The 25,964-nt window shown below is 42.0% G+C and overlaps 1 protein-coding gene across 1 annotated transcript; it reads right to left on the bottom strand.

The window, feature by feature from the left end:
• Positions 1 to 25,577, bottom strand: LOC146208440 (uncharacterized). Its single transcript, XM_084578529.1, has 10 exons — positions 25,452 to 25,577; positions 20,190 to 20,391; positions 18,524 to 18,627; positions 14,289 to 14,482; positions 10,466 to 10,640; positions 9,046 to 9,318; positions 3,214 to 3,355; positions 1,667 to 1,924; positions 435 to 566; positions 1 to 26 (listed from the first exon to the last, which is right to left on the bottom strand). The coding sequence occupies exons 1-10, from the start codon at positions 25,575 to 25,577 to the stop codon at positions 1 to 3; spliced, it is 1,632 nt and encodes a 543-aa protein (XP_084434655.1).
• Positions 25,578 to 25,964: the final 387 nt, after the last annotated feature.

Raw genomic sequence — 25,964 nt, 5'->3', positions numbered from 1 at the left:
TCACCCAACTGGTGGCGTGGGCGGAACTGTTTGGCGGCACCAAACACTGGTGTGAAGATAGTTGCACGGCGCGGAGTGAACTTGCAGTGCGCGTGAACTCTGTAGGAGGACGCCCGATCACATTCGCCCGTCATCATTATCACCCTCTGGACTTGCCTGAAGTCCCACTGGCATGATTCGTTTTACGATTCACATTGTAAACGTTTTAGAACAAAGAAGGCACACTGCTTAATGTTTGACCTATTATTTCTATTCTGCTAACAATATAACTAAAGCGACAAATAAATAAGAAAGAAAAGAAACGATCTTATGTGCAACTTGCGCAGATAGCATTTGTTTTTAATTTTTATTTAATCCAGGAGGCATTGTTCACCTAAATTATTTAAATGGTATTCATCGTTTATTAGCACCTCAGTGGCTTTTTACATTCTTACACAAATTCATCCTTTCAAGAGAGACCATAAGTTGGGGTAGGCGATATCTTTTGATTTTCCCGAACCCGCTTCTTGGAATAGAGTCCGCGAAGAAGACGCCGCCTTGAATGCGAGGTGCCGTTGGCAAGCCTTCTGTAAAGTAAATCAGAAGTCTGTTGAACTAAAGAGTATCCATTAGGAATATATTTAAATAACAGTGAGCGTTCTGACGCGGGACTTTCGAGGACGGTGACGTAGCAATCCAAACAAACGATGGAGACATAATCTCATTTAAAGCGTATGACATGACAGCGTTGATGGCTCATGTCAGCTGCTCCTGTTTCAAATTTTCTTTTACGCTCAAGCACTTTGCTGCCCACCTCACAACTCATTTGTTTGGCTTCTGGTATCTCATTGCTATTCTCTAGCATGGAAAGTAATTTACCTCATAATTTGACAAAACTTCCCAAGAATGAACAGAGTTGCGCTTCAAGTGAGCCGTTAAACGTGCCTGTGTGGCGTAAAATTTGCGAGTCTTACTCAGGATCCTAAACCCTAGGTTAAGTTTCCATCCTCTGCCAACTACTCAACGAAGTCATGCAGTCTTGTGACGCCACATAACCCGCGCACCAATCAGTGTGTGGCCATGTCACTTGCCAGGCACAGCCGTTAGCGGCACGCTCGTGACTTTTGCCCCTCGCCAAACAGCTACAACGCCTACGTCGAGTTTCCAGTTCATCGAGAACCTTTAAGCTTGTAGCATTGAATTCTTGCTTTCCGTGTCAGGCTGGCGTGCTTTGCGTCTGAGTGCAACACGCTGACTTCGCATAGTCTGAAATAAACGTATTTCAATTTTAGCTTTAATACTTTCACTATAGACAACTTTCACCTATACTCTAGGTATATTCGAAAGCTATATGCGCCTTCAGGGATACCATGTTCTGTCATGCAGTCGGCAACTTTCTTACGCCCTTATCACAAGCAGAAGGCACGCACATTGCGTGACTAGGAATGGTGCCAGTAGAGACCCCTAGATCAGTCATACAGGACCACCTAGGTACTCACGGCCCCCGTGTTGTATCTGCAGGTTATGCTTGCTACAATTGCGACAGAACCTTTAAATTTCTAGTTGGCTCCAGCATGATATAAGCATAGTCTGGTGAATGCGAGGACGGATATTGCACAATTCATAATTGTCAAATGCGCGAATAGAAAAGCTCTAATCGTAAAATTTCAAGATGGCGCGCACATACCTTCCACGAAGAGTTTGATGTCCTCTGAGAGTGTCCGGCTTGGCTTGTGCTCTGGTCTGGCGACAATAATGACAGCTAGTATTGCTTCTCCTTCCGAGTCAAAGCTGGGCACGACAGCAGCCTCGGCAACACTGGGGTGGGTGTGGAGCAACTCTTCTACAGCAGGAAGCCCAGTTCTGATCACCGACGGCAGGGTGGCGCATTTAACACACCCCCTGATAAAAAGCACCCCATCCTCATTGTAGTAGCCGAGATCGCCTGACAACGAGCATAAAAGGTGTAATGTTTTGATTTCCCTCTCGCTTTTGAGACCCACATTGAAAGCAGCAGTTGCAACCGTTCAATTTAGTAAACCTGATCTAAGTAATGATGGGTTCGCTTTCATGTCAGTGGCGGAAATTTTAAGGGTTACATTATGGCTACTATGATCTTCGCGTTATCAACAGGCAGCGTATATTTGCAGACTTGTAAATGTAGAGTACACACTAGTAGTCGGTTGGATGCAGGATTGTGTAGTATGGTGGATAGTTCATAGATGACAAGATCAAATTTCACAACAAAGGAATAAAGGGGGAAAACTCCGCAATTTTTATTTTGTTCGGCAACTCGATTACCTTAAGCAAACTACATGCTCTCTACAGCAATAGTGAGCGCACTTGTAATTTCTGAATCTGAACTTTTGTTTCAAATCTCAAGTAAGAAAATAGCCTGGAACGCAACCGAAGCGAACGCAACCGAGCCTTCTCACATAGAAGATTGGTCGGATGTGATTTTTACATTTGCTGTGAATATTAAACAATACCGGTATAATTTACAATAGAGAACACATGAAACATGCTAGAATATTGTGCAACAGATATTACGCAGCAGCCATTAAAGCAATTTGAAGCGTTGCAATTCAAGACAACCACGTTTCAGAACGTTTTATTCAGCTTCCTAATTTGTAACTATATTGATCATGTCAATGTGGTAGAGCTGAAATGTTCAAATGTTAATGCTTTCAACTCGGTTTTCTGCCCGAAAAAGTCCAGGTTATGAACACTCTTCGAAAATGGATAAAATGAAAGCTTCATAATAGCGTTCGATATCAGTGAAATATAAAGAACGTCAAGCGGTCAATATTCTCTGGAGACTTCCCCCCCCCCCCCCGGCTTCCGTCATTCAATGAGTTGCTTTACGACTTTATATATAAGACTTTAAGCTGTATATATGAAGTCTGGTGTGTTGACGCTGCCTCACCCTGCACTCTTTTCCAAGGCTACAACCTACAGCAATAAGGTTCGTGTATCTGGCGTGGTAGAATGAGTCTGATGGGTTCATAAAGAAACATTGTCAGAGCATTCAAGTACAAGATAATATACTGCTATCTCTCACACAAACCATCAAGAAATCAATCCACACAGGCAAGCCGAAGAATTCCTATATTACAGGAGGATATTAAAAAGCTTTCTAAGCGAATACCAAAAATGTTGCCCGCCATGTTGGTTATCTGCGAAAACGAAGGTCAATTTGCAAAAAAACATTGCACAGACCAGACGTCCCCTCACCTGTGTGTAGCCAGCCTTCAGCATCGGTCACGCTTGCTGTCCCCGTCGAGGTTCTGTAGTACGCCGATAAATGTGGCGCGTGAAAGAGTACCTCACCAGTCTGGTTTGGACCCAGCACAGTTTTTGTCGTAATATCCAGTACCTAAACGATGGACATCTTTACTCACTACTCGCATAAAGACTGAATAGTATTTTAAGCAAATAACACACAGTGTGCAAGCTTACATTATCCTTGAAAAAGTTTTTTTCTTTTTTTTTTTTTATTTTACTCTGAGGCTCAGTGTCTACGAGCATTCATACCACACCCGACTAGTATTCCTCTCGCTAGTCGCTGGCTAAGAAAACCTCATTCTGGACAAATTTTATTCAGCTGACCATAACGTTATCTGCTTTAGGGATTTTACTAGGTTTCAGTGACTGAGCGTGGAAGCAGTAAGCGTACCGCCAGAAGCACTGACTCGTCGGCGGCTTTATGCTATATGTGCCATTGGGAAGTTTAGAACTGTGTGCTTTCGTGACTGCCCTCCAGCCTTCCACGAGTTCTACGGCGCGCAGAGTCTCTGCCTAAAAGTGATTTTTACCATGGTTGCTCCAAATTGCACATCTTGTTCTTTGTTTCAGTAAACATTAGTTGTGGTTTAACTCTGGTTAACCCTACTTGAATTGTGATAGCAACGGCGGAAGATCCTTTTGCCTGCTACATTATGATGATGAAGATGACCTCAGACAAAGTAGCACATACCCACGACGGGGGATTCGCCAGGGTGCATTGTAGATCATGCTTCTTCCTCCTCTTCCTCTGCTTCTTCTCCTTAAACGTGGCCTTCGCCGGGACTACGCAACGACTCGAAACCTGGCGCAGTATTGCTATCGCAATAAAATTTCTTAATCACTGTGAGTTGATGCATATATAATCTTTTGAACTTCCACTGTGCCCATAATAAGATATAATTGCGAAAGCAATACTACGCCAGGTTTCGGCCCGTCGCGTAGTCCGTGGCTGCCGTCACGAATCACCTCGATCAGCCACGAAGGAGATGAAGAGGACGACGAAGAGGAGTAAGAAGAAAAAGGAGAACAAGCGAAGAAGAAGAAGAAGAAAGAAAGAAAGAAAGAAAGAAAGAAAGAAAGAAAGAAAGAAAGAAAGAAAGAAAGAAAGAAAGAAAGAAAGAAAGAAAGAAAGAAAGAAAGAAAGAAAGAAAGAAAGAAAGAAAGAAAGAAAGAAAGAAAGAAAGAAAGAAAGAAAGAAAGAAAGAAGAGGAGCTTTCGCATCACGTTTGGTTCAGCAGCGCAGCGTGGAACCCTTTCCCATTTTTTAAACCTCGGACTGAATTTACGTTTTGTCAGAGTCGTGCGACTGGATGCTTCAATTCCCAGATTAGCGCGTCGTTATGCGACAGGAGGCATGGAAAGATATTTACTAAACGTAAAAAATATGCACGAACAATCCGTATTCTACCATTCTTCTCCGCACTGATAACTTTTTTCAAGTAATTCCACTACTAACAGCAGATGTCAGGAATCAAACATCCTGCTCCTCCTCTCCCTCTTATAATAAACAGAAACAGAGTTGCAAGAGAAAATTATAAATAACAGGCCTGGACTGCGTTCCACCATGCACCATCTCGTCCTCATCACTTTAGAGCGCCCAATGAGAGGACGCACCCAGATGGCCCAGCTTACATCAACGGAGAGGGAGCGGATCAGAATATACTGAGAGGTAACTCTAAACGTTTGCAAGTTGTTGCTAGAAGAACCTTTAAATGTTTTGGCGACATACAGGTTCCATGCAATGGTTGAATTAATATCGAACATGGATTATTATGAAAATACTAGTAGGATGATGAAATCGATTACTTTATTTACAAATTAGGCCCAGTGGCAATTCCGGGGACATTTTATTACAATACCTTAACCATATTTTCAGAATAAAATCATCATCGTCATCATCAGCCTGACTATACCCACTGCAGGGCGAAGGCCTCTCCCATATTTCTCCACTTAACCCGGTTCTGTGCTAGCTGCATCCACTTGAGCCCTGCGAACTTCTTAATCTCATCCGCCCACCTAACTTTCTGCCGCCCCCTGCTACGCTTTCTTTCCCTTGGAATCCAGTTGGAATCGTAAGAACACATTTATATTTGTGTAAGTTTTATTACATCTTGCACGAATGGGGCCGATATTTTATACGTGTTTTCTAGAATGTGTTTTTGACAAATCATATAATATTGATTATTAACTTCTTTCACAATTATTCAATGGCCGAAAAATACACTAATATAATTTTTGTGAGATGTTGGTAGGACAAATAAGCGTGTATAATAAAAGTAATATATGGTCTACTGACCTACTTTTTGAGGCGGAGCATGGCTATTTAGTTCGCTAAACTGGTACACCTGGAATCCCAGCTTCGCTATTCTGCGGGTTAAAATTCCTGCCCATTCAGTTTTATGAACGGAGTGCGGTTACGCCAACAGCCATTCAATTATTTAGCCAACCTTGAGCCGACAATAATTTTCCTTGATTTAAGTGTTTGGGAAGACCATTTAGTTTATGGTCTGTTTTATTGCTTATTGTCTTAACGGTACTTACGAATAAAACATTTTCCTGAGCTCTAAAAGGAATTGTTCTTGTTCTTTTTACGTGATAGTTATCTAAAGAAGCATGCTGAGCATTTCTTCTGATGTCTATGCATTGAGTCATTTAAAAAAAAAATAAACATTTTTCTCTGTGACCTAGATTGAAGATAAAGAATAAGACACGGATCTCTTGACTATATATGACATGTGCCCACAAAGCGATGTCTGCGCAACTGGTCAAGTACTTCTCTGGCGTGCGCCGTGCCACAACTCTGCTTCCGACGGGATCATGAGCCCCTCTAATGGGTGTAGTAAACTTATGCTCGTTCTTAATAGACGCACGAGAATAAAACATTGATTTTCTTCGCTTAGGACTGCACGCATTTCTCGTTGCAGTTCATTTTCAAATGCTTTTGTCTACCACTACCACGAACTTTTTTAAATATTCGCAGCGTTGTGAGGTTTTTCTAGACTTTAAATTATACGGCATACCGGAGCAGTTGCTATCATGCTCATTTTTTTTTCCTGTATTTTAATTATTTTTAGATCAGTTAACTATACCACCATTCTAGTTATTGAATTTTTGTGTCAAAATTACTAATTATGTGTTCAGTTCAGTTCAGTCGTTCAGTCGTGTCCGACTCTTCGTGACCCTATTGACCATGTCACGCCACGCTTTCCGGTCTCTCACTATCTTCCTAACATCACATAACTTCAGCTGCAGTGCCTCGAGGATGCCATCTAACCATCGCGTTCGCTGCCTACCCCTTCTCCGGCGACCCTCAACCTTTCCCAACATCAAATCTTTCTCCAGCGACTCCTCTCTTCTCATCAGATGACCAAAGTAGCTGAGCTTTAACTTTAGAATTTGACCCTCCAATGAGCAGTCAGGGTTTATGGTCGACAATATTGACTGATTTGATCTTCTGGCAGTCCAAGGAACTCTCAAGAGTCTTCGCCAGCACCACAATTCAAACGCATCAATTCTTCGGCGGTCAGCCTTTTTCACAGTCCAACTCTCGCATCCGTACATCACAACTGGAAAGACCATAGCACGAGTTATACGGATCTTGGTTGGCAGACTAATGTCTCTGCTCTTTACTAGGCGGTCAAGGCTAACCATTGCTCTCTTTCCCAGAAGCAGGCGTCTCCTAATTTCGTGGCTGCAGTCTCCTTCCGAGGTAATCTTGGAGCCCAAGAAGAGAAAATCTGTCACAGCTTCCACTTCTTGTCCCTTGATGCTCCAGGACTTGATAGGGCAAGACGCCATGATCTTTGTCTTTTTAATGTTCAGTTTAAGCCCAAACTTCTCACTCTCTTCTTGTACGCACATCAGAAGTCTCTTGAGTTCCGCTTCACTTTCTGCCATTAAAGTGGTATCATCCGCATATCTAAGGTTGTTGATACGTTTTCCAGCAATCTTCACTCCAGCTGAAGACTCGTCCAGACCAGCCTTCCTCATGATGCACTCTGCATATAGGTTAAATAGGCAGGGCGACAGTATGCAGCCTTGCCTCACTCCTTTCTCAATCGGAAACCAATCAGTAAGACCATGCCCAGTTCTGACTGTGGCCTCTTGCCCTTCATACAGGTTCCTGAGGAGACAGATGAGGTGAATTGGAACTCCCATCTCTTGGAGAGCTTGCCACAATCTGCTGTGATCTACGCAATCAAACGCTTTTGCATAATCAATAAAGCAGAAGTAGATGGGTTTCTGGAACTCTCTTGCTTTTTCCATGATTCAGCGAAGGTTGGCAACTTGGTCTCTAGTTCCTCTGCCCTTGCGAAACCCAGCTTGCACGTCCGGAAGCTCCCGTTCCACATACTGCTGCAGCCTACCTTGGAGGATTTTCAACATCACCTTGCTAGCATGCGAAATAAGCGCGATCGTGCGGTAGTTGGAACAATCTTTGGCACTGCCTTTCTTTGGAATGGGAATGTAAACTGACCTCCTCCAATCCTGTGGCCACTGCAGGGTTACTTACTTACTTTATGTGTTACTTTTCTTCATTTAAGCCAGCAATCTTCCAGTCGTTTTTTTTTTTTATAGTTTCCACCACAGGTTGATTCACCCGGCCACTGTTATTTCTAAACCCCAGGGCCTCAGGGAGAGTGAGTGCGCCTGCATCGACTTCCGGATGGATACCACCATATTCGAGTATAACATGGTTAATTGCTTTTGTGGATTTATCATATACTGCACATAAGTCATCTTCATGGTTAAATTTCTTTTTGTAGCTGCGTATTCTAAGGCACCCTGATCTAACTTCAAAAAGTAGGGCACTGCCTCTTGAGTTATGAATGAAAGCTTCCTTCCTGTTCCACTTTCGGTATAGTTCCACACTCTGTTTTCCTTTCCATAGAATTTATCCACTTTTTACCCTCAGTTTTTAATTTCACCTGTTGCTTAACTCTCCTTATTTCTTCGTCCTTGTGACCAGCATATCTGCTGGTTAGTTTCCTCAGCATTGAGGAAAGTCAGCATTGAATGTGCCCCCTAATGAGCGTTTTCAAACTACAACCCCGCCCTACCGGATTCTTCAGACAGGAATTGATTTGGGGCTCTGTAGTAATGTTGTAAGAACAATTAAATATTTTCAAGGCACTTTGGACCATTAAAGGGCGATGAGGCGAACGCCTTTGATTGAAACGCCGCCGATTACTGCTTTACGGCGTTTGCTTCTGTACACTCTGTGGTACGGCGTTCGAGGAAGCACCAAATGAAAAGAGCAGCGCTGACACCTGGATCGGGTGCCGGGCAGGGTCAGATTCGTATATGCGTGAATCGCCTGATGATGTCATTGGTCATGCCCGAGCGTGACGTCATCACCGGATGTGACGAAATGATGACCTCAGTTCAGTTTATTACATGTGACCGGATGGAACGGGCCTCGCATCCGGTCATCGCGTAACTTCTGGTCACGGCCGATGATGTCACCAAGTGATGATGCCATAATCTCGTTATATCCCGCCGAATCTCGCGAAGAAATGCGACTCTTCTCGCGGACGGACTCTCACGAGCCAATTAAGGTTAAAAACCATTCATCAAAACCGCACACGCCGTACTTACTACTACTCATGCGGGAAGCTGAGACTGAGACTGGAGAACGCCATTGCATCATTGCTTTCGGCTCTACATCGCTTGATCCAATAATATCTTACTTTCATATATTGTTTCTTTGTTATTTCTGCAGTATCTATTTATGTCTTAATGTGTAGTGAAAATTTATACATCAATCAAGCAGGAACTCACCTTCATGCGTGTGCTGGAAACAGGGAAGCCGACGTCGCAACTCGTGATATATCCACTTGGTGGCGCTGAGAGGCTTCCATTTGCTTCCGCCATGCCATAGGTACTTCTGATCTCAACAGGAGAGAACGCTGATAATACCTCCGATTTCACCAGCTGCGTTATGGGCGTGCCAATAGTGATGACTTTCTTCACGTGGGGAAAAGTCTGCCCAGTCTTCTTCAATTCACGGGAAATTTCGAACATTTTCATGGGTGTGCCGAAAATATGAGTAACCTTGCAAACGGAAGATGCGTATTCGGTAAGATGCGTATACGTTCATAACATCAGCATTGCCACTTTTAACAAAATGCTGAATTTACGTTCGCTGTGGTATGACATCACATACCCTCAGAGACATTATCGTTCCCATATACGCATGCAATAAGGAAACGTCGTTTCTTAAAATTGACTGTAAATATATAAATTGGAGCACTCAATCTTTTTTTCTACCACATATGAACAGTGGTTCAAGAATTCTGTGCACACTTGGATATCGCACAAAGAAGCGTTTGCATCGAGTATATTTGCTTTCGTCTACGACTTGTCGATCTTATGATCGTGTATTTAGCTTCGAATCTTGTCCATTTTGTCTATCTTCACTCAATTTTATATAGGCTTAAGCGTACCGTTTATTTTATAAGATTCCTGTCAGTAGCTCAACTAATATCGGTCGGTAAGGATTATTGGGTTTAGCTGATATGTGAAAGAGAGCTTCTTTGCAGAACCATTAAAATACCAATTACTGAGCCCAATACAAGAGGCAAGAGGAAGAAAATTGTACGGACCCGTAATTGTTTATGCAATGTTTACTTAAATATAGGTCCTGGAGAGTTTCTAGCGGTTTTTTTAAAAGGCAAGCTTCTATTTCTGCTTTTTCCCACGTATTAATGACCTAAATGACAGGTAGCATAAAGCTAATCGTCCTTTCATCATGTTTCTTCATCAGAAGTTTCAGAAATGACTACAAAGCTGCGATATCACTTCTGGTTGCAGAATGGAGATAGGAACATCACACCTTTTAAAAAACATATACAAGGAAAGATACCTTCACTTCCTTTTATAATACTTAAACAACTAGAGCATTTCCTCATTACTCAGTGATGAAGTGACTGCGTCAATAGAACTATGCTGCCCAGCGTCCTCATATGTTTGTAGTCTGACTGCGAGACGACCCTAATCACTTAGCCATATTGGTCTTTGTTTTCGTATAGTTGAGCGTTCACGTGAACAGTGAATTGTTTGGTTGCACATTATAATGACTCCTTCATTTAGCCTGAAACTTGTAATTTTGGCAGAACCACCATCTCTGTCTTCAAGCCAGCGTGCAGCGAACAACGCCGTCCGTCACGAAAATATCTGCGACGAATTTATCTATGTCGACACTGACCTTATGATCTTGGAGCGCTGTGATAACATCTGGGATTGGCCTATACTTGTCAAGGAGCACTAGAGTTCCTCCAATGGTCAGAACAAAAAATGCATGCGTGAAACAAACTTTGAAAGATATATTTCCCCCTCCTAGGGAAATATCCTTCGATGTAGCAATTTCACATATTCTGCAAAGAAAGAAAATGCAGAAATTGAGAGTTACAGCTCGGTTTATACATAACGGGGAATCATTTTTTTTAAATAATATAGGTAAATTTATACAGCAAATTATCGGTAAGAACTGTACACCACAGGTACAAAAGCAGTCAGATCATAAATCAGAATTTTATACTGCCAAATGCGCACAATATATACGAAATGACCACCGCAAAACAAACGGAGGGAAGAAACACTGACAACAAGACGCACTGACTAACAACTGTTCATTTTCGAGGAGAACGCAGCACAGTATATGCAAAAAGCCACTTGACAGTCCGGGGGCCAAATATTAAAACCTAAAGCACAGTCGTCAAATAGCTGCCAACGCAAGCATGAACCGGAAAAAAAACAAAAATGAAAAAAAAGGGAAGAAGAAACCTGTCTGAACTGATTACATGAAAAGCACAATACCTAGACTAAGAAAACATAAGGGAAAAAACGCGCACAAACAAAATTGTGGCCAAGGGGCGATGTCAAGAGCCCTTGCACACCAACGACGAGGGAGCCTAAAAGGGCCCAAGCAAGCGAAGCAAAACCAAATTCATAAATAAAACTCAGACAAAACGGCATACAACACTATATATCTGCAAAGCGGTGGCTAAAAAAAAAAGCAAACGAACACAAACTACAAAAAGAGCAACAATTTGTCAAAGCTACGAAAGCAAACAAGTAAATTCACTGACAAAAAACTAACAGCCTACATGCAAAGCACATTTTCGACGATTACAACTTATAAGGTGCGTCAAAAGCCCGAGGAGAAATATGAGCAAACATAAGGTAACTTCAAGGGTAGATGGAAAGTGGTAGTCAACCCTGCACAAACAGGAATCCTTAGGCATGGTCAAGGAAGCATATTTCTTTTTCGTGCTGTGAAATTGAGGGCGTGCTTACGCAAATGTCTCCTGCCTTAGCCATAAAATAGGCCTCAATGACCTCCCTTTCTGTTTTGTCTTTTGACGTTGCTAGGAACCCTGCATTTTCTAACATAGGTTTTTCGCTTGTTGAGAGGCTGGTTGCAGTGGTCTGCGAGATTACCTCTAGACCATCTATCTACGGTGAGGAAGCGCTCCCTGGCCCTGATATTAAAGCATCTTCCTGTCTGGCCTATGTACACACCACCGCGTGTAAGGGGTGTCTGATAGACAACCCCCTTCCGACAATAGCAATGTGTGTAACGTTCCCCGTGTCTCGTAATGCAGGCCGTATTTCTTTCCCTGTTGTGTAAGGCACATATCTTAGCAATCTTGCACTGTGCGGAAAAGACGACCTGGACATCGTATCCTCCCACCTATTTTTTTTACATCGTGAGATACCTTGTGGAGGTAAGGCAACACGTTTCTTCTTTTGCTCCTTCCTAGCCTTGCTCTCGTCCTCTAACCTTTTAAGCATGGCTTCGCATAGATTAGTTTCTAATGAAGGCGCGTACACAGCAGAGTAGAGGCACTGTAGCTTGTTGTCAAAGCTTGAATTTGCCGTGTGAACACGGATCTTGGCTAACGCAGCCTGAAGTGCGCTTGTTACTGTCATTCGTTTTACTACCTTTCAGTGCGCGCCGTCAAAATGTAGCAGACTCTTTTTAGACCTTAAGTTGTATGACCATAAAACATTTTTGTTTATGAATCTGCTTTTGCTTCGCTTGCTTGAGCCCTTTTCATTCATCCAAGAAAAAAAATGTATAGACCGACTCAAAAGAGCGGTAAGTGTCATTCTGGGTCGCTAATATCGCAGTTTTGGTAGATTCTACACACTGCGACCTTGTTGAGACGTATCATTTGGAAATGATAGATAATGAATCTAACGTACCTGGTGTGAGTGGAAAACTAACGGTAACCTAATTTACCCCTACGAAGGCTAGAAGGACTGTTTACATACGTCACATTAAAATACTATGACGAACCTATCCCTTTTCAAAGTTTGAAAAAGAAGGAATGCAGGAATGACATGAGGAGAAAATTGCTTAGCGACGTATGTTGTCCCGTAGTTCGGGGCTGGTAACTGAAGAGTGCAATTGGTGAGTATACACCACTGACTTATGCACCCTTTTATTGCGAATATGATTTGTTATTTCATGCATTTTTGGGGCAACAAAACACAGATAAACTTATTGGAACGATGTATAGGTTAAATATATTCGGCTTTGTAGAACACGTTTTAACACTGGTGCAGGGTGCCCACTATCGCTCAATGAAAACGTAATAGATAATTTTAGTTTAGTGCTACCGCTGACCGCCACCGCTACCGCGGGAGCATCAGTGCGTATGCGTAGATCCCCTAATGACAACAAATGGCGCCACGTTCCTGTCAAATGCTGCGGATTCGACACGCAGGGACCAATCAGCGCATGATATGCTGACGGCGCGCAGTCACGGTACACGGCCGCGGTAAGCGGCCGCGGTGAACTACATGTCTCTAATAGATGCAGCCCGTCGTGTCGTCTGAAAAAGGCTTGATGCCACCGCTGCGGCATAACAACTCCGGGACAGCGACAAGGCGAAAGCTGTGCCTCCGTATAAGCATCAGTACTGTCAGCTCTTGATAATTTCAGATTTTAAAGCGTGCGCTTCCCCAGATGGGAATCATATTGCCACGAGCAGGTCTGATATCGGTTGAGGCATGCTGCAATCGCTGCACTTCACCGACTGACATAGGCACTTGCGTATACACCGAAAACAACCATGCTGCACTGCGCGTCACTTGCAGACGCTCTTCACTGAGTGGTCGATCATTCCTTTATCGGCGTTTTAAACCCAAGAAACCATCTAACAACTGTGTTAACTTACAATATATAAAGAATTACTGGAACTGGAGGCAATAGCCTGGGCCTCATTATCAAGGCCGGATGCTTTCTGGCATATTTAAGGTTTTGAACTTAGCGCTGTTCAGCATTATAATTGAGCATGGTTTTATGCAATTGCTGGAACATTTTCTAGTTAGCCCAATAATGATATTAATTTTCGGTAACTGTAACAAAAATGACACATGATATAAAACACAACCGAGGTTTGCTTTACGTTTAGAAGTGTTGGGGGTATGCAAAAGCAGTAAGCTTCTTTCAAAAGCGATGAATGTCCCTCGTGAAAGATTTAAAGGCAAGCGCAAATGTGAGTAGGCTTGAAAGTATGAGATATTTCCGCAGCTGCTTTTATTTCAGCGACTGCGCACGGCTTTTAATCTTTCCTGCATAGCTAAGTGCACAGCTGAAGCTCTGCCGCATGGCAGAAATATTTTTTTGTGAAAATCGCAAGCTCCTCACTATTGTAGGGAATATTACATAAATTTTCAATTAATTCACAAATACGACATTAGTTTTTTACTTTTAAATTTTTCGTCATTGGATCTTCCTCATGTGAACGCCAGAAAGTGGGAAATAAAGTAAATCGTTACAGCAAATATTAATTAAGGCTCAATGCCTCTAAAAGTGCCCTTCCCTCAAATATGTTATCGTTATTTTGAATATCACTATGTTGCCTAACGTCTCACTACAAACGCAATTTTTTTTCTTCCGAATCGTTCCACATCGGCGACCACGACCTCTTACTTGCCACCGATGTACCACTGGGTACTTCATCGGCCGCTTAACCAATGGAGGCAAAAACAAAGAAATGAATTCCACTTACTCTCGACATCGCAGTTGTGAGAGGTACTTCCGCTGCGATACTTCGACGATCTTTTCTATGCCACCGGTTCCATTCGAATGAGCGACAAACATCACCGAGTCGTAGCCTCCAAGCGCTTCTTTGTAGTCACTCGCTTGACTGTCGAATTTCGAGATGGCGGTAAATCCGGGAATCTCCGTAACTGAAAACATTTTCTGAAATAATGAGAAAAAAAGCATTATTTGTGCTAGAATACGCAATTTCATGTAAAATTTATTAAAAAAAAGCTTACGTGACGTTTTTGTCCCCGTATAAATACCAGGGAGGATGGCACAGTTGAATGCAGGACATATGTGCAAATGCATTTGGGTGCCGCCACGTATTAGAAAAAATACCTCAAACGATCAGAACGGCAGAGAACGCATTAAAAAATACTCTAATGTAACTTCTATAGACCCCCTCACAACTTGCAACACAAGTTTACTTATTTTATATTTCAGTTCACATGTGTCTTGACGCTGACAGGATTTCGTCAAAAACTCAGCAAAGCTTTTTGTTATGAACGTTATTTATATGCAATGTTTCTAGCGTAAAATAGTTTAGCCTATTCAACCTGGTTAGAGTGCAGCACAAAAAGCCGAAAACTTTTCTATCATATTGAGAGAACCTAGTAAAAAATTTTAAGATGACATTCAATAAACAGCGATGCAGCTACTAAAGCCATATAAGGGAAGACATAACATCTCTGCAATTCGCTTCGACCCGAAATATCGAAACCTCTATGTTCTTTCCAACGCAGTGTGCGGACATCCACAGCAATAAAAAAATAAAAAACATTCCAATGAAATCTGAAGCAGAAAAATAATGTGTTTCGAAAACAAAAGGTAAGAAACCGGCAAAAAATACAAAAAAGTATCTCCTCAACTTTTGTATACTGTCAGGTGTGCTGAGATTAGTTTCGCTCACACCGTGATGACATTCATTCTGCAGCCTTCTCAAATCCTGTAACTAAAAATGAGAGCAATATTGAAAGCTTGAATTTTATTGCTGACTTGACTTTTGAAGTTCTCCTCACGTTGGAGGACATTATACACTATATACTTAGCTCATTAGCTCCCGGAAATTATATATTCCACTCTTCAAGGATATTGCTAACCTTCCGTTCATGATTTGATGTTGCTTGTCAAATGCGCTCTTGCACGATATGACACTTCTGGTTATTTCCCTTTAGCGACGAGGACTGATTTCATTTTCTAGCGTCTCGCTACCTATCGCAAACTGCTGCTCTTTTCCGAGGCTGTTAGCCCTTTCTTTAGTCTTTTGCATATTAATTATAAGCCTACCGTAATGCGTTGCCTGTCTATGTCATTATTCATCCTTTGTATGGCATCACCTGCACTACTAATCAACTTTACCGACGAATTTTAGAATCCTGAGACATTCTGTGTTATAATTTCTACCAAACAGTTGCTAATATTCCTCTCTGATATATTCATAAGGAAGCGGTGAATAGTAATTACAGATCTGTCTATTTACCTACTGCAAGGTTTCTTATTGGAATTACATTGTTTGTGGCGGATTATGGTCACTGTGCAGCCCCTCAAGGTTTACCTTTGAGTACTTTCAGACGTGACTCGCCTACACTGATTTTGCAACGCCCGCCTCACTGCTAGTGTTTCCATTAATGCCTGTCCTTTCTGGAAATCAATACGTGCTATGCAGTCAGAATGATTATATTCTCAGCATCTTTTTTACGTGGTGTATATTATAGATATCTTTTTTTGCGAAAGCCCACCTGATCTTTTGGTTTCTTGAAGCCTAAGTTTACTCTGATTTTCAATAATTCTCCTAGTAGATAGCTTGTAGGTACCGGGTAGCAAGCTGACTGGCCGGCTGATTTATCTGTAAATCTTTGGTATTGCCTTTTCAAAAATTAAGATAGTGTTATCGCTCTTACATGATTCTCCTAGAACCGAAGCCATGAGATTTTGCGTACAGATGGTGGCCACAACATTCCCGCCTTCCTTCAACAAAGCTGCAGTTACCTAAACTTCTCCATTTGATTTCCCCTCTTTGATAGCTTTTAGAGCTTTCTTACGTGATTCTGTCTTTGTTATACCTTCAATTCGCATTATCGAGAAAGTTAGGGGTGTATCCAAAACGTTTTGGACAGGCTTGACAAATTAATTCATCCCTACGTACAGGAAAAGCGGCAGCAGCAGAGCACGAGGAAAGAAGAGCAACATAACCATAACAAAAGGTTTATCCATAGCTAAACATTATCAGAATAAAAACCTTTCGCAAGAACAATGCATAAGTGATAACAGCGAAAACACTAAAGTATAGAGACGCAATAAATACAGAGCAAATCATTGAAGAAAGTGTAAGGAAATTAAAAAGCACAAATAATACTTCATAACTAATTATGTGGGTTACGATAGCTTGGGATAAAAAACCGGAGCATTTGACGGCCGTAATTTGTACCAAGTAATGGTACATACCATTCACCTTTCTGACAAGTCCAGTAATAAATAATTTTGCGGTGTAAATCAACGAGATCATCGTAAAAAGTATTAAGACTGTTTGGCTTTCATAACATTTGGATAACAAAATTTATACAGTTCATTTACTGGCGTAATGTTTAATGATACGAAAAGAGGTTGGGCATGAGCTTTAAACGGGGTGTTTGCAATTACTCGAACAGTCTTCTTCTGTATTTTATGCAACCTATCTGTATTTGATTCTGTTGTTGTACCCCACACCATATGGTAATAGGAAATGATGGATAGAAATAATGGTTTATAAATTATAAGCCTGACACTAAGAGACATGATTGCTCTGCGCTGCAGTCATTCTCATTATTCTCTTGATTACTTCGGTGACCTCGTAGATCTGGCAAGAACCCGTTTATTTTGATTATATATCAACATTAGTACTGACATTGCCTGCCTTCTTTCAAAAGTTCATAATCTGATTGTTTGCCTATGCTTAGTCTCATCCTGACCTCTTTTACGCCACCCCTGTTTTGTTTGTTTTTTTATAACATGCTGAATTCTCTCCATATTATATTTTCTTATCATGGACAATTTACTCTTGTTGATAAGCTTTAACAGCTGTGCCTGTTCTATCCTGACCTATTGGATTGAAGGCATTCGTTACTTGACATTTCTTAATCAGATCTTTTGTCAATATATCTAGTTCTCGGTATCCTAACTATCCTATCGCTTACTTCTACTGCGCAGGCAGTCACTTTATGTCTGAAATCATTGCTGAAAAGTACTACGGTCGTTTTCTTCGCTTAAGCTGAACGTATGTTCTCTTGCTGGATCTAGAATTCCTCTACTTCTCTCTCTCACGGATAGATCTTTGGTGGGCTTGTACCTTCTGGCTAGTTTCAGTCCCCCTTAATATTCAGACGAATTTACTCACAAACATTCTATGGTCATTGCATTATACCTTTACGATTACGTCAGCATCCTGCACAATGTCATGGTTGCAGCACAAATTGAAGTATGCTACAATTTATTTTCTCTATTCTGGCTTTTCCATGCCCACTACCACTTCAGTGCGCAGAATAAAGTACTCTTGATTTGTTAGTTGTTGTGCTCTACGAACGCAACTAGTAACTCCCAATTTTCTTTCTTGAACCAGTGCCATATCCACCCCCTGCTTTGTCGCCGGCTTTATACTTGCCTACCTTGGCACTGAAGTCGCCCATCATTAAAGTACACTGCGTTTTCAAGGGAAGGCAAATATAGCAGACTGCGTAAGAAAGCTAGGTGGACGGACAAGATTAGCTAGTTTGCTTGGTTAGTTGGTTATAGCTGGCACAAAGCGCGGTGAATTAGTGGGATATGGAAGAAAATTTTTATCTCTAGTTAATATATTGCGAATGATGATGATGATGGTGGTAGGGGGGGGTGATGATTATGATGAGGATGAGAGTGATATCATAACAATGATTGTGATACCTATACTAGCGCAACACATAGTGCCGTTAGTTTATAGCGCGATTTCTTTTCGATAGAAACGGGCTGTCTTTTATTTTTAGTTGAAAAATACTTGAATGCCTTGTTTATACCAGCTTAGATTCCTTACTTAAACCACAGGGCGCCACGCTACCGGCAACTTACCGGCAAATCATACTGATTTGTGGCGTGTTCTGTGACTTATTTAAACTGATTTTCCTGCTGATGATTTTATCCGAGCCAGGTTTACTCGCTGAAAAAATAGGAACAAGTCATTATAATAAATACCTTGAATTTTAGACTTGGGCCTAAGCGTTTGAAGATATCGAAGTATGCTCTGTCCGTGAGAACGTGAGTAGCGCCAGTGTTCGTTGCGTAGTCTTGAAGCTCTCCTAGAAGGAAGCAGGAACATCAGGAATGGTGCGCACATTGCTTGTCTTTATTATTTTTCAAAGCAAAAATTTATCTCTCTGGTAATGAGGTAATCACATATTGAGCAGCACAATGTCAGGACCTCTCAAATTTTCTTGGTATTTCAATGCGAGAGATCCAACAAGATCTCATGCGTTTCAGAAGTGTCATTCTCACGCGTTACGAGCTAGAGTGCCCTCTCTCTCTCTTCCCTCTTATTCATTATAAGTTTCCATGCGCTGCTGCTAGGATTAGATAGTTTATTCAAAAATATCACAATTATCAGACAAAATCAGAGATGAAATGCTTTTTAGGTACCCTGTAAGCGCTAATCTTTGGGGCGGCACAGAAATATGTTTACATCGAGAATTCCCGCCACGGAAATACTTTCTTTTTAAAAGCCCACCGAAGGTCTGCTGTCACGACAGACTTCAGCGACACCGAATATGTCACCGTACACATTTCTAGTATAGGGCGGCGATTCATAAGGTTAAGGTATTTTTAGTCAGAGTTTGCGTGCTCGAAGGCGCTCAAAATTTGAAGAAAATAGGGTCGTGTAAATTCTTGCTTAATGTTCGAAATATATGTGTACATTTTTAGGAATATCTTATCTAAAATTTCGCTCAGAGCCTATCTTTCGAATACTTGAATATATATATATATATATATATATATATATATATATATATATATATATATATATGTGCGCATTTTATAATCTTAACAACGGATTAAAGGTTCATTTAAGTAAAAGAAATTATTCGTCTAATGCATACTTGAAAGCTCAGAAAAAAGTAGTGCTCAAAAATTATTTTGAGCGCGCTTAAATCTTCAATAAAAAACTATAATGCTCAAATTCGAAATTCGGAAACAGTCAAAACACTTCTTTTGCTTCTTCTCCTTTCCCTTAATATAATTTAAATCATCTGCGGTAGTCTGTAGTCGGTGCATGAATGTAGGTTTTCGTATTTCGTGTTGAAGAGGGCCATACAGTGCCGTTGTGCATCATCATGCACCACCATGTACCACCCATTATCCCACAAATGTTTTTTTCGTGAGCCCGCAGTGTGGGGCTGGATCGTTTTTCTAAACATCATTTCTAGCGTTAGCTGGCGGTTAGAGCTTTAGCAGTGGCGGATGCAAGTTGCTCATAGCAATTATCTGCTATGAGTTTCATGCGGATTCGATTGATGCTGGTTCCGAGACTCTGCAACAGTTTCGGTGCACACATGCTTGAGCCAGAAACGTCCACCTCTTTTTTTCCGTCTGTGAGAAGTCTGATAAAAGGCAATCGAGAGATGCCTTCGCAGAAAGCCTCCAAATTCTGGTTCATGTAATATGAACGGAATAATACATAAAGCTTGAGTGCATTCCTGAGTGGACGAGTTTTCAAAAGAACCTAATACGTGTTGTGAAAGACGTATTGCTCAGTATACAATGGCGTTTGTATATTTCAGCTGGTCTCATAGCCCTCATCTTCAATGAAGCAAGGAAAACGTATAGCGCACCACGGAGGGTAAGTTCTAGCTGACGCAAAACACACCTTCACTAAGCGTGACGTCACAGGTGACGAGTACAGCTCCGATGAGAGGAATGCTGCAGGCTGCGATCAAGCTTTCGATTGAGTTGTTCATGTGCATTAAAACTCTGTCGCCCTCGCCAACGCCGTGTGATTGAAAACCGGCGGCCGTGGCTCTTAGTCTTTCCAGCAACTGCGAGTAATTGATGGTATCTTGTCCGTGTATCTGCGCATTTCCAAGTAAGAAAGAGTGTTAGAGTTGCATACATTTTAAATCAGTGCTAATGAAATACGATTACTAGAGCAGAGAATGTACAGACTATACGCGTTTTCTTAAAATAGTGCCCACCTCCGTTGACGGAGGTGGAAAATTCTACAAAGTATTTGAAGAATTCGGTGGTTCAGTAAAGGTTTATAAAACGCCTGAGGGAGCAGTGCAGTATGAGTAGAATTCTTGACATGGACGCTCGTATATGAGCTCGTATTTACCGGCTAATCAGCGTTCCACAAGCCACACATAAAAACGATGCACCTGATTCTCATCCTATTTATTGCCTAAAAAGTGGCCGACAACTACGATTCTAGGTACTCCAAAATTTGAGCGCAGCCTTCTAGGTACTTTAGTTTTGCAATATCCTCAGGTAAAGAACTTGGGAGACATGTTTCTGTACAGTACAGTCTCAGACTATTCTATATTGTTTCCCGCAGTGTCTTTCAACTTGCACTCGATCCTTCACCAGTACTTCATTGTTAAAAACAAGGCGCTTTCATGTCACCTGCCGGCGTCGTCACCTTGTTTTGACGAGCTCGCCTCGAGCGGCGCATTTGCTGCATAGACGAGCTTTTTTTACCATACTTTCCCAAGGATAATTTAGGCGTTGTTTAAGCTTTATCTTTAAAGTCATCCTGCGACCGCGTTTAATAGAAACCGTCGGCTGCTGCTCTTCGCGATTTACGCTGGCTTTCGTGCACATTACTACTCGTTAATTCATTACGCTCTCAGTTTAGCACATCTATACTTTGCAGTTGAAGGATACCATTTTAAGTGAAGTAGTGAAGTATCACACGACATATATAATGCCCGGCTTTAACTGAGCCGTCTTTTTCTATTTAAGGAACCCCTTCCCCCAGTGCAGGGTATCAGACCGGTTTCTTTTACAGGTTAACCTCCCTATCTTTCCTCTTCATCTTCTTCCTTCCTCCTACTTCCTTCCTTGCGAGACCTGCCCTCCCCCGAACACTTATACTCCTTTACACTTCCACATTGCCCTGTATCTTGGCTGCCCATCTCACTCTCTATGCATCACAGCAGCACCGTTCACAATGTTTGTAATAGCTTGAAATGCCGACACTATTCCTGGTGCAAATATTCTTCGCCTTCAAGTGTAGGATACGACAGTGTTATGGGGTCCCACTGGATTCGAATACTGCCATGCGCCTAATTCTCCAAACAGTCTGTGTTCCGAATGGACATGCCGGGTTGTAGCACACCCTGCGGCCTTGTCCTACAGTTTGTCCAGACCCATCTGTAACTGTGTGGCCCCCTGGGCCACCCTTTCTATAATTAGCCGCAGGTTACGCCAACACCGACGACGATGGCGACATCACCGCTTTGTATCCACTTTTTACCTGCAGTAGGTTTGAAGCCAATCGCCTCACAAAGCCGAAGCAGATCTCCATGCTCCTCAGTCACTCATTGCCACCAGCCCTCTCCTCTCCGCTCACTCACCTTTAGTTCAATATTTTTAAAGTCTCGGTTCAGGTGAAAATCCGGCATTGTGAGCGATAAATCACCGGAACGGTTCAGGCAGTTAGAACTAAGCAGATGATATGGCCGGGCACCACTTGGTTCGCTGCTCCCATTCACATTTTATTTTAGTTGTGAACATTACAGGGCACACACCGCGGTGACCTTAGTGTGGGATATAAAGTCCTATCACGGACTTCCCTCAGGGAGGTGCTAATTGTCACGTGACGTGTCATCGCATCAACAACCGCCGTATCACGTGACAGCACCATAAGAAGTTGTAAGGCAACTGCTATCAACTAGGCTTTCCCTTTTGAGGTGCGAGGGCCGGACCGGAATCATACATACTAGAACACAACAGTCTGTGTTCCGAATGGACATGCCGGGTTGTAGGACACCCTGCGGCCTTGTCCTACAGTTTGTCCAGACCCATCTGTGACTGTGTGGCCCCCTGGGCCACCCTTTCTATAATTAGCCGCAGGTTACGCCAACACCGACGACGATGGCGACATCACCGCTTGGTATCCACTTTTTACCTGCAGTAGGTTTGAAGCCAATCGCCTCACAAAGCCGAAGCAGATCTCCATGACACGTTAATCTAAGGACACCTGGGCACCTTCATGCGCCATGGTTAACGCGGAGTATTATATCTACATCGTGGGGCGTATTAGATAAGGGCTTGCTTAGACTGTAATCTAATGAGCATGCCTGAGCAACGTACTCAAATGTTAGTGATTAGGAGAAGAGCAAGGTGTATGTACAAAAACGAGGCTCCGTAGGTGCAGCAACAGATGCCATACCCTCGGCGGATTCAGGTGCTGCCAGGTTTTTTCTCTCCACTTTCTTAATGTGGATATTTCTCGCCCTCTCTCAACATGGACACCTACAAACTGAATAACATGACAGATAAAGATGAAGGCCTCAAAAGCATGTTTACTCTGATTGATTAAGCGGGGCTAATAGCTGAATGGGATGAACTGTCGTAGCACTACGCGTACACGCGTAGTATGCAGCGGTATAGACCAAGACCTGGAAGGAGAAACAGCGACGAAAACGCGAATAAATTTTATGGCCGTATCTTAGGTCCGACTAGGCCTAACTGACATAAAAATGTGTCTAGTTTTCATGCTGTCACTGGCCATTTGAGTGTGCCTCCAGGCGAACTACCGTGCTAACCTGAAGCAAAAAAAAAAAAAGAAATCTGAAATCCAAGACGAATCTATGCGAGTCAAAAGGACCTAAACAAACCATAAAGACGCCGGCTCATGCTTTTCCATCCTATCTAGACACGTAGGTGCCGTATATGGTTTAAGGTTTCTCTACTCCCTTAGCCATGTGGCTAAGAGTAGAGAAGAAGTTGACGGGGATGTGCTTCGTGGCGGAGGCTCTCTGCCATACTACGTTTTTTATTTGCTAGCGAATTATTCATTCCACACATGCGTTTCTTTCTACTGGGGGGAGGGGGAGAGGTGTATGTGTGTGTGTGGGGGGGGGGGGGGTGCCTTCTGGAGGATGTAAGATAGTGGAAGCAAAAGAAGTGGTAGAATTTTTCTACGGCAATATTCGGTCAATAGTTGAAAGCGCTTCTCTATGTTGAAGGTAAGCTGTCCTTGCTAGAGGATGCAATCAGTCTATATTGTAGCGGTTGGCGGCGCTGCACTTATATGATCCTATCTAGGCTCTTTCACCATTTTTATTGCGTCCAAGGCTTTCTTTACCCCATAACTGAAATTCGCAACTGAAATTCGGCACAAAACGCAATTAAAGATCACTGCACAGCATGAGCGTTGCTGCCAGGTAGCAGTCTGTTGCACATGGAGACATATGCAAGGAAAGCGAAGCACATCAACCAAGCACACGCCTACTTGTACCTCACCGTGTGCAACATAATAATATAACGTTGTAGCACTCATGTTTTGTGCCTTGTTCTTTTGTCCTACTCTGTGCGCCAAATTCAGCTTTCTTGTACGATAACCAACTACCCAAATTTCATGGCTCAGTTGACGCATTTCCTTACCCCATCGTTTGTTACTGGCTGCAGGTAGAACTCGTACACTCTGCTGTCTTCATAATTTTTGAAAAGTCAACCAGCCGCATTCTAGAGATGCATGTAAGCGTGGTACGCATGTGTGTTCAAACTATTATTCCCTGTCAATTAGCAACTTGAGGCACCATAGATAAGGCAGGTTGGGATTGGATGCCAGAACGCTATCGGTGCTCACAGCGAAAGCCTGCAGCTGGAATATATAAAGCTTTCAAAACGAAGTTATTAAAAAACGGCATAGGAAATATTGCTTTTCCAGTATTTGTGGTAAACTACAGAGAGGCCAAGGTATAGGTACTACATTTTCCTAAATACCAGCTGTTTCAAGAGAAACTATTTTTGTAAGCAAGAATTGAACAATTCATGTGCGTTCTCAGACTTCTCTACCGGTTTGATTGCATGAGCCGGCTGCTAAACCGCTCCTAAAGTTATTAAAATAAAAACGCCGTTTCCCCCATTCACAAATTACCTTAAGATAATTATCAGCAGGAGAGCCTCAGTAGGCCTTCTAGAAAATTGAAAAAGTATGGAAAGATGGGAATCATTAGAGCATCGCACAGCTGTGCTTCATTTAAAGCTCTTTAATGACACTTATCATTTCCAAACTAGCATTCCATGTGATAAATGCATCTTTACACATCACTGTGTCTCCTCGCGTCTGGATCACAAGAAAAAAGCGTGCGAGTAAGAGTGCAAAACTGAATCTTTCAGTTCTTCTTTTTACACGAAAACAATTCGGCAGTGAAACTGACTGTCTCCATCTGTTGTTACATGCACATCTAGTAACGCGTTTTTCTCTTCGTTAAGTAGTTTGATGGCTCCGAAATTACTTCTTTCTCCACTGCAGGCAACGTTTGTTGGTCACAAATGATTTCGATAACATTTTTTCTCTATTATTATCAAAGCTGTGCGCGTGTGTGTTTTCTGAGTTGCAGTGGTATTTATGTTTTCACATTGGGTTTTGTTTCACTGCTCACCTGGTTCTCAAAGCCACGAGTAAATGTGATGACAGCCTTGTTTGCTCTTTTTGTACGCACACGCGTTCATGCCTCTCTGGTCTAAAATTAATTCTCCTGAAGCTTTGTTCTTTTTTTCGTGTATGTGACTAGGACTTGTATTTTTATGTGTGCTCTGTACTTTTGCGTTTGTAACCCCCTCACTGGAATGCCGGACGGCACTGTGGGTATCAGATAAATAAATAAATAAATAAATAAATAAATAAATAAATAAATAAATAAATAAATAAATAAATAAATAAATAAATAAATAAATAAATAAATAAATAAATAAATAAATAAATAAATAAATAAATAAATAAATAAATAAATAAATAAATAAATAAATAAATAAATAAATGATTAATTTTTGTATCACTATATTCAAAGCTCTCGGCGAGAACTTACGCAGATCGGCGCAGCTAGATACGTTTTATTTTCGACATTAAAAACGCATGCCCATTCGAGAAGATTGCGTGAATCATTTGTAAACCACTTACGATTGCTGTTTTATCCCCATAGTTTGTCATCCTTCTGTTAAGGTAGGCGAATACGGAACGATCGGTCTGATCTTCCAGGTCAGGGTACGGAGAATACACGACACCGTCTTGTATTTTCGCTCGCATCTGGAAAAGAATAGTGACATCGATCTCAGTTGCACAAACGTTGCCCGGGACACCGAGCGATGTCCACTGTGCCTAATTTCTTCATCATATTTGCTAACCGCGCAGCCATATATTTCCTTTTCGTCACTTGGCACCGACATAAAGGCTCAATATATTGTCGTCTTACAATATCAGTTGTGCTCGGGCATTCAGATAACGGCTTCCCAAACTTTCCTCGCAATGATCCGGCGCACTATTTTTTGAGAAATGGCTATATCTGCACATGTAACAGTGCGAAAGCAAAAGAAAAAATTATATGACGAGAATTATTCCTGCCTTAACCTAGAAAATCTGGCGTTGGCTTTGGCGCACACGTCTGCGTAGAGTTTCAAATATCCTTGAACCAAG

Source organism: Amblyomma maculatum, chromosome 1 (assembly GCF_055883805.1).
Source record: "Amblyomma maculatum isolate TAMU_Amacu chromosome 1, ASM5588380v1, whole genome shotgun sequence".
NCBI lineage: Eukaryota > Metazoa > Arthropoda > Arachnida > Ixodida > Ixodidae > Amblyomma > Amblyomma maculatum.
This window is presented reverse-complemented; position numbering and strand designations above follow the sequence as displayed.

What these genes read in the sequence shown, in the direction of transcription:
- LOC146208440 (XM_084578529.1), bottom strand. Translation starts at nt 25,577, where the DNA reads ATGCGAGCGAAAATACAAGACGGTGTCGTGTATTCTCCGTACCCTGAC. An exon ending in TTTCCAGCACACGCATGAAG is followed by an intron (nt 3,356 to 9,045) that starts GTGAGTTCCTGC and finishes TCCATCGTTTAG; the next exon opens with GTACTGGATATTACGACAAA. An exon ending in CATCAAACTCTTCGTGGAAG is followed by an intron (nt 567 to 1,666) that starts GTATGTGCGCGC and finishes TTTACTTTACAG; the next exon opens with AAGGCTTGCCAACGGCACCT.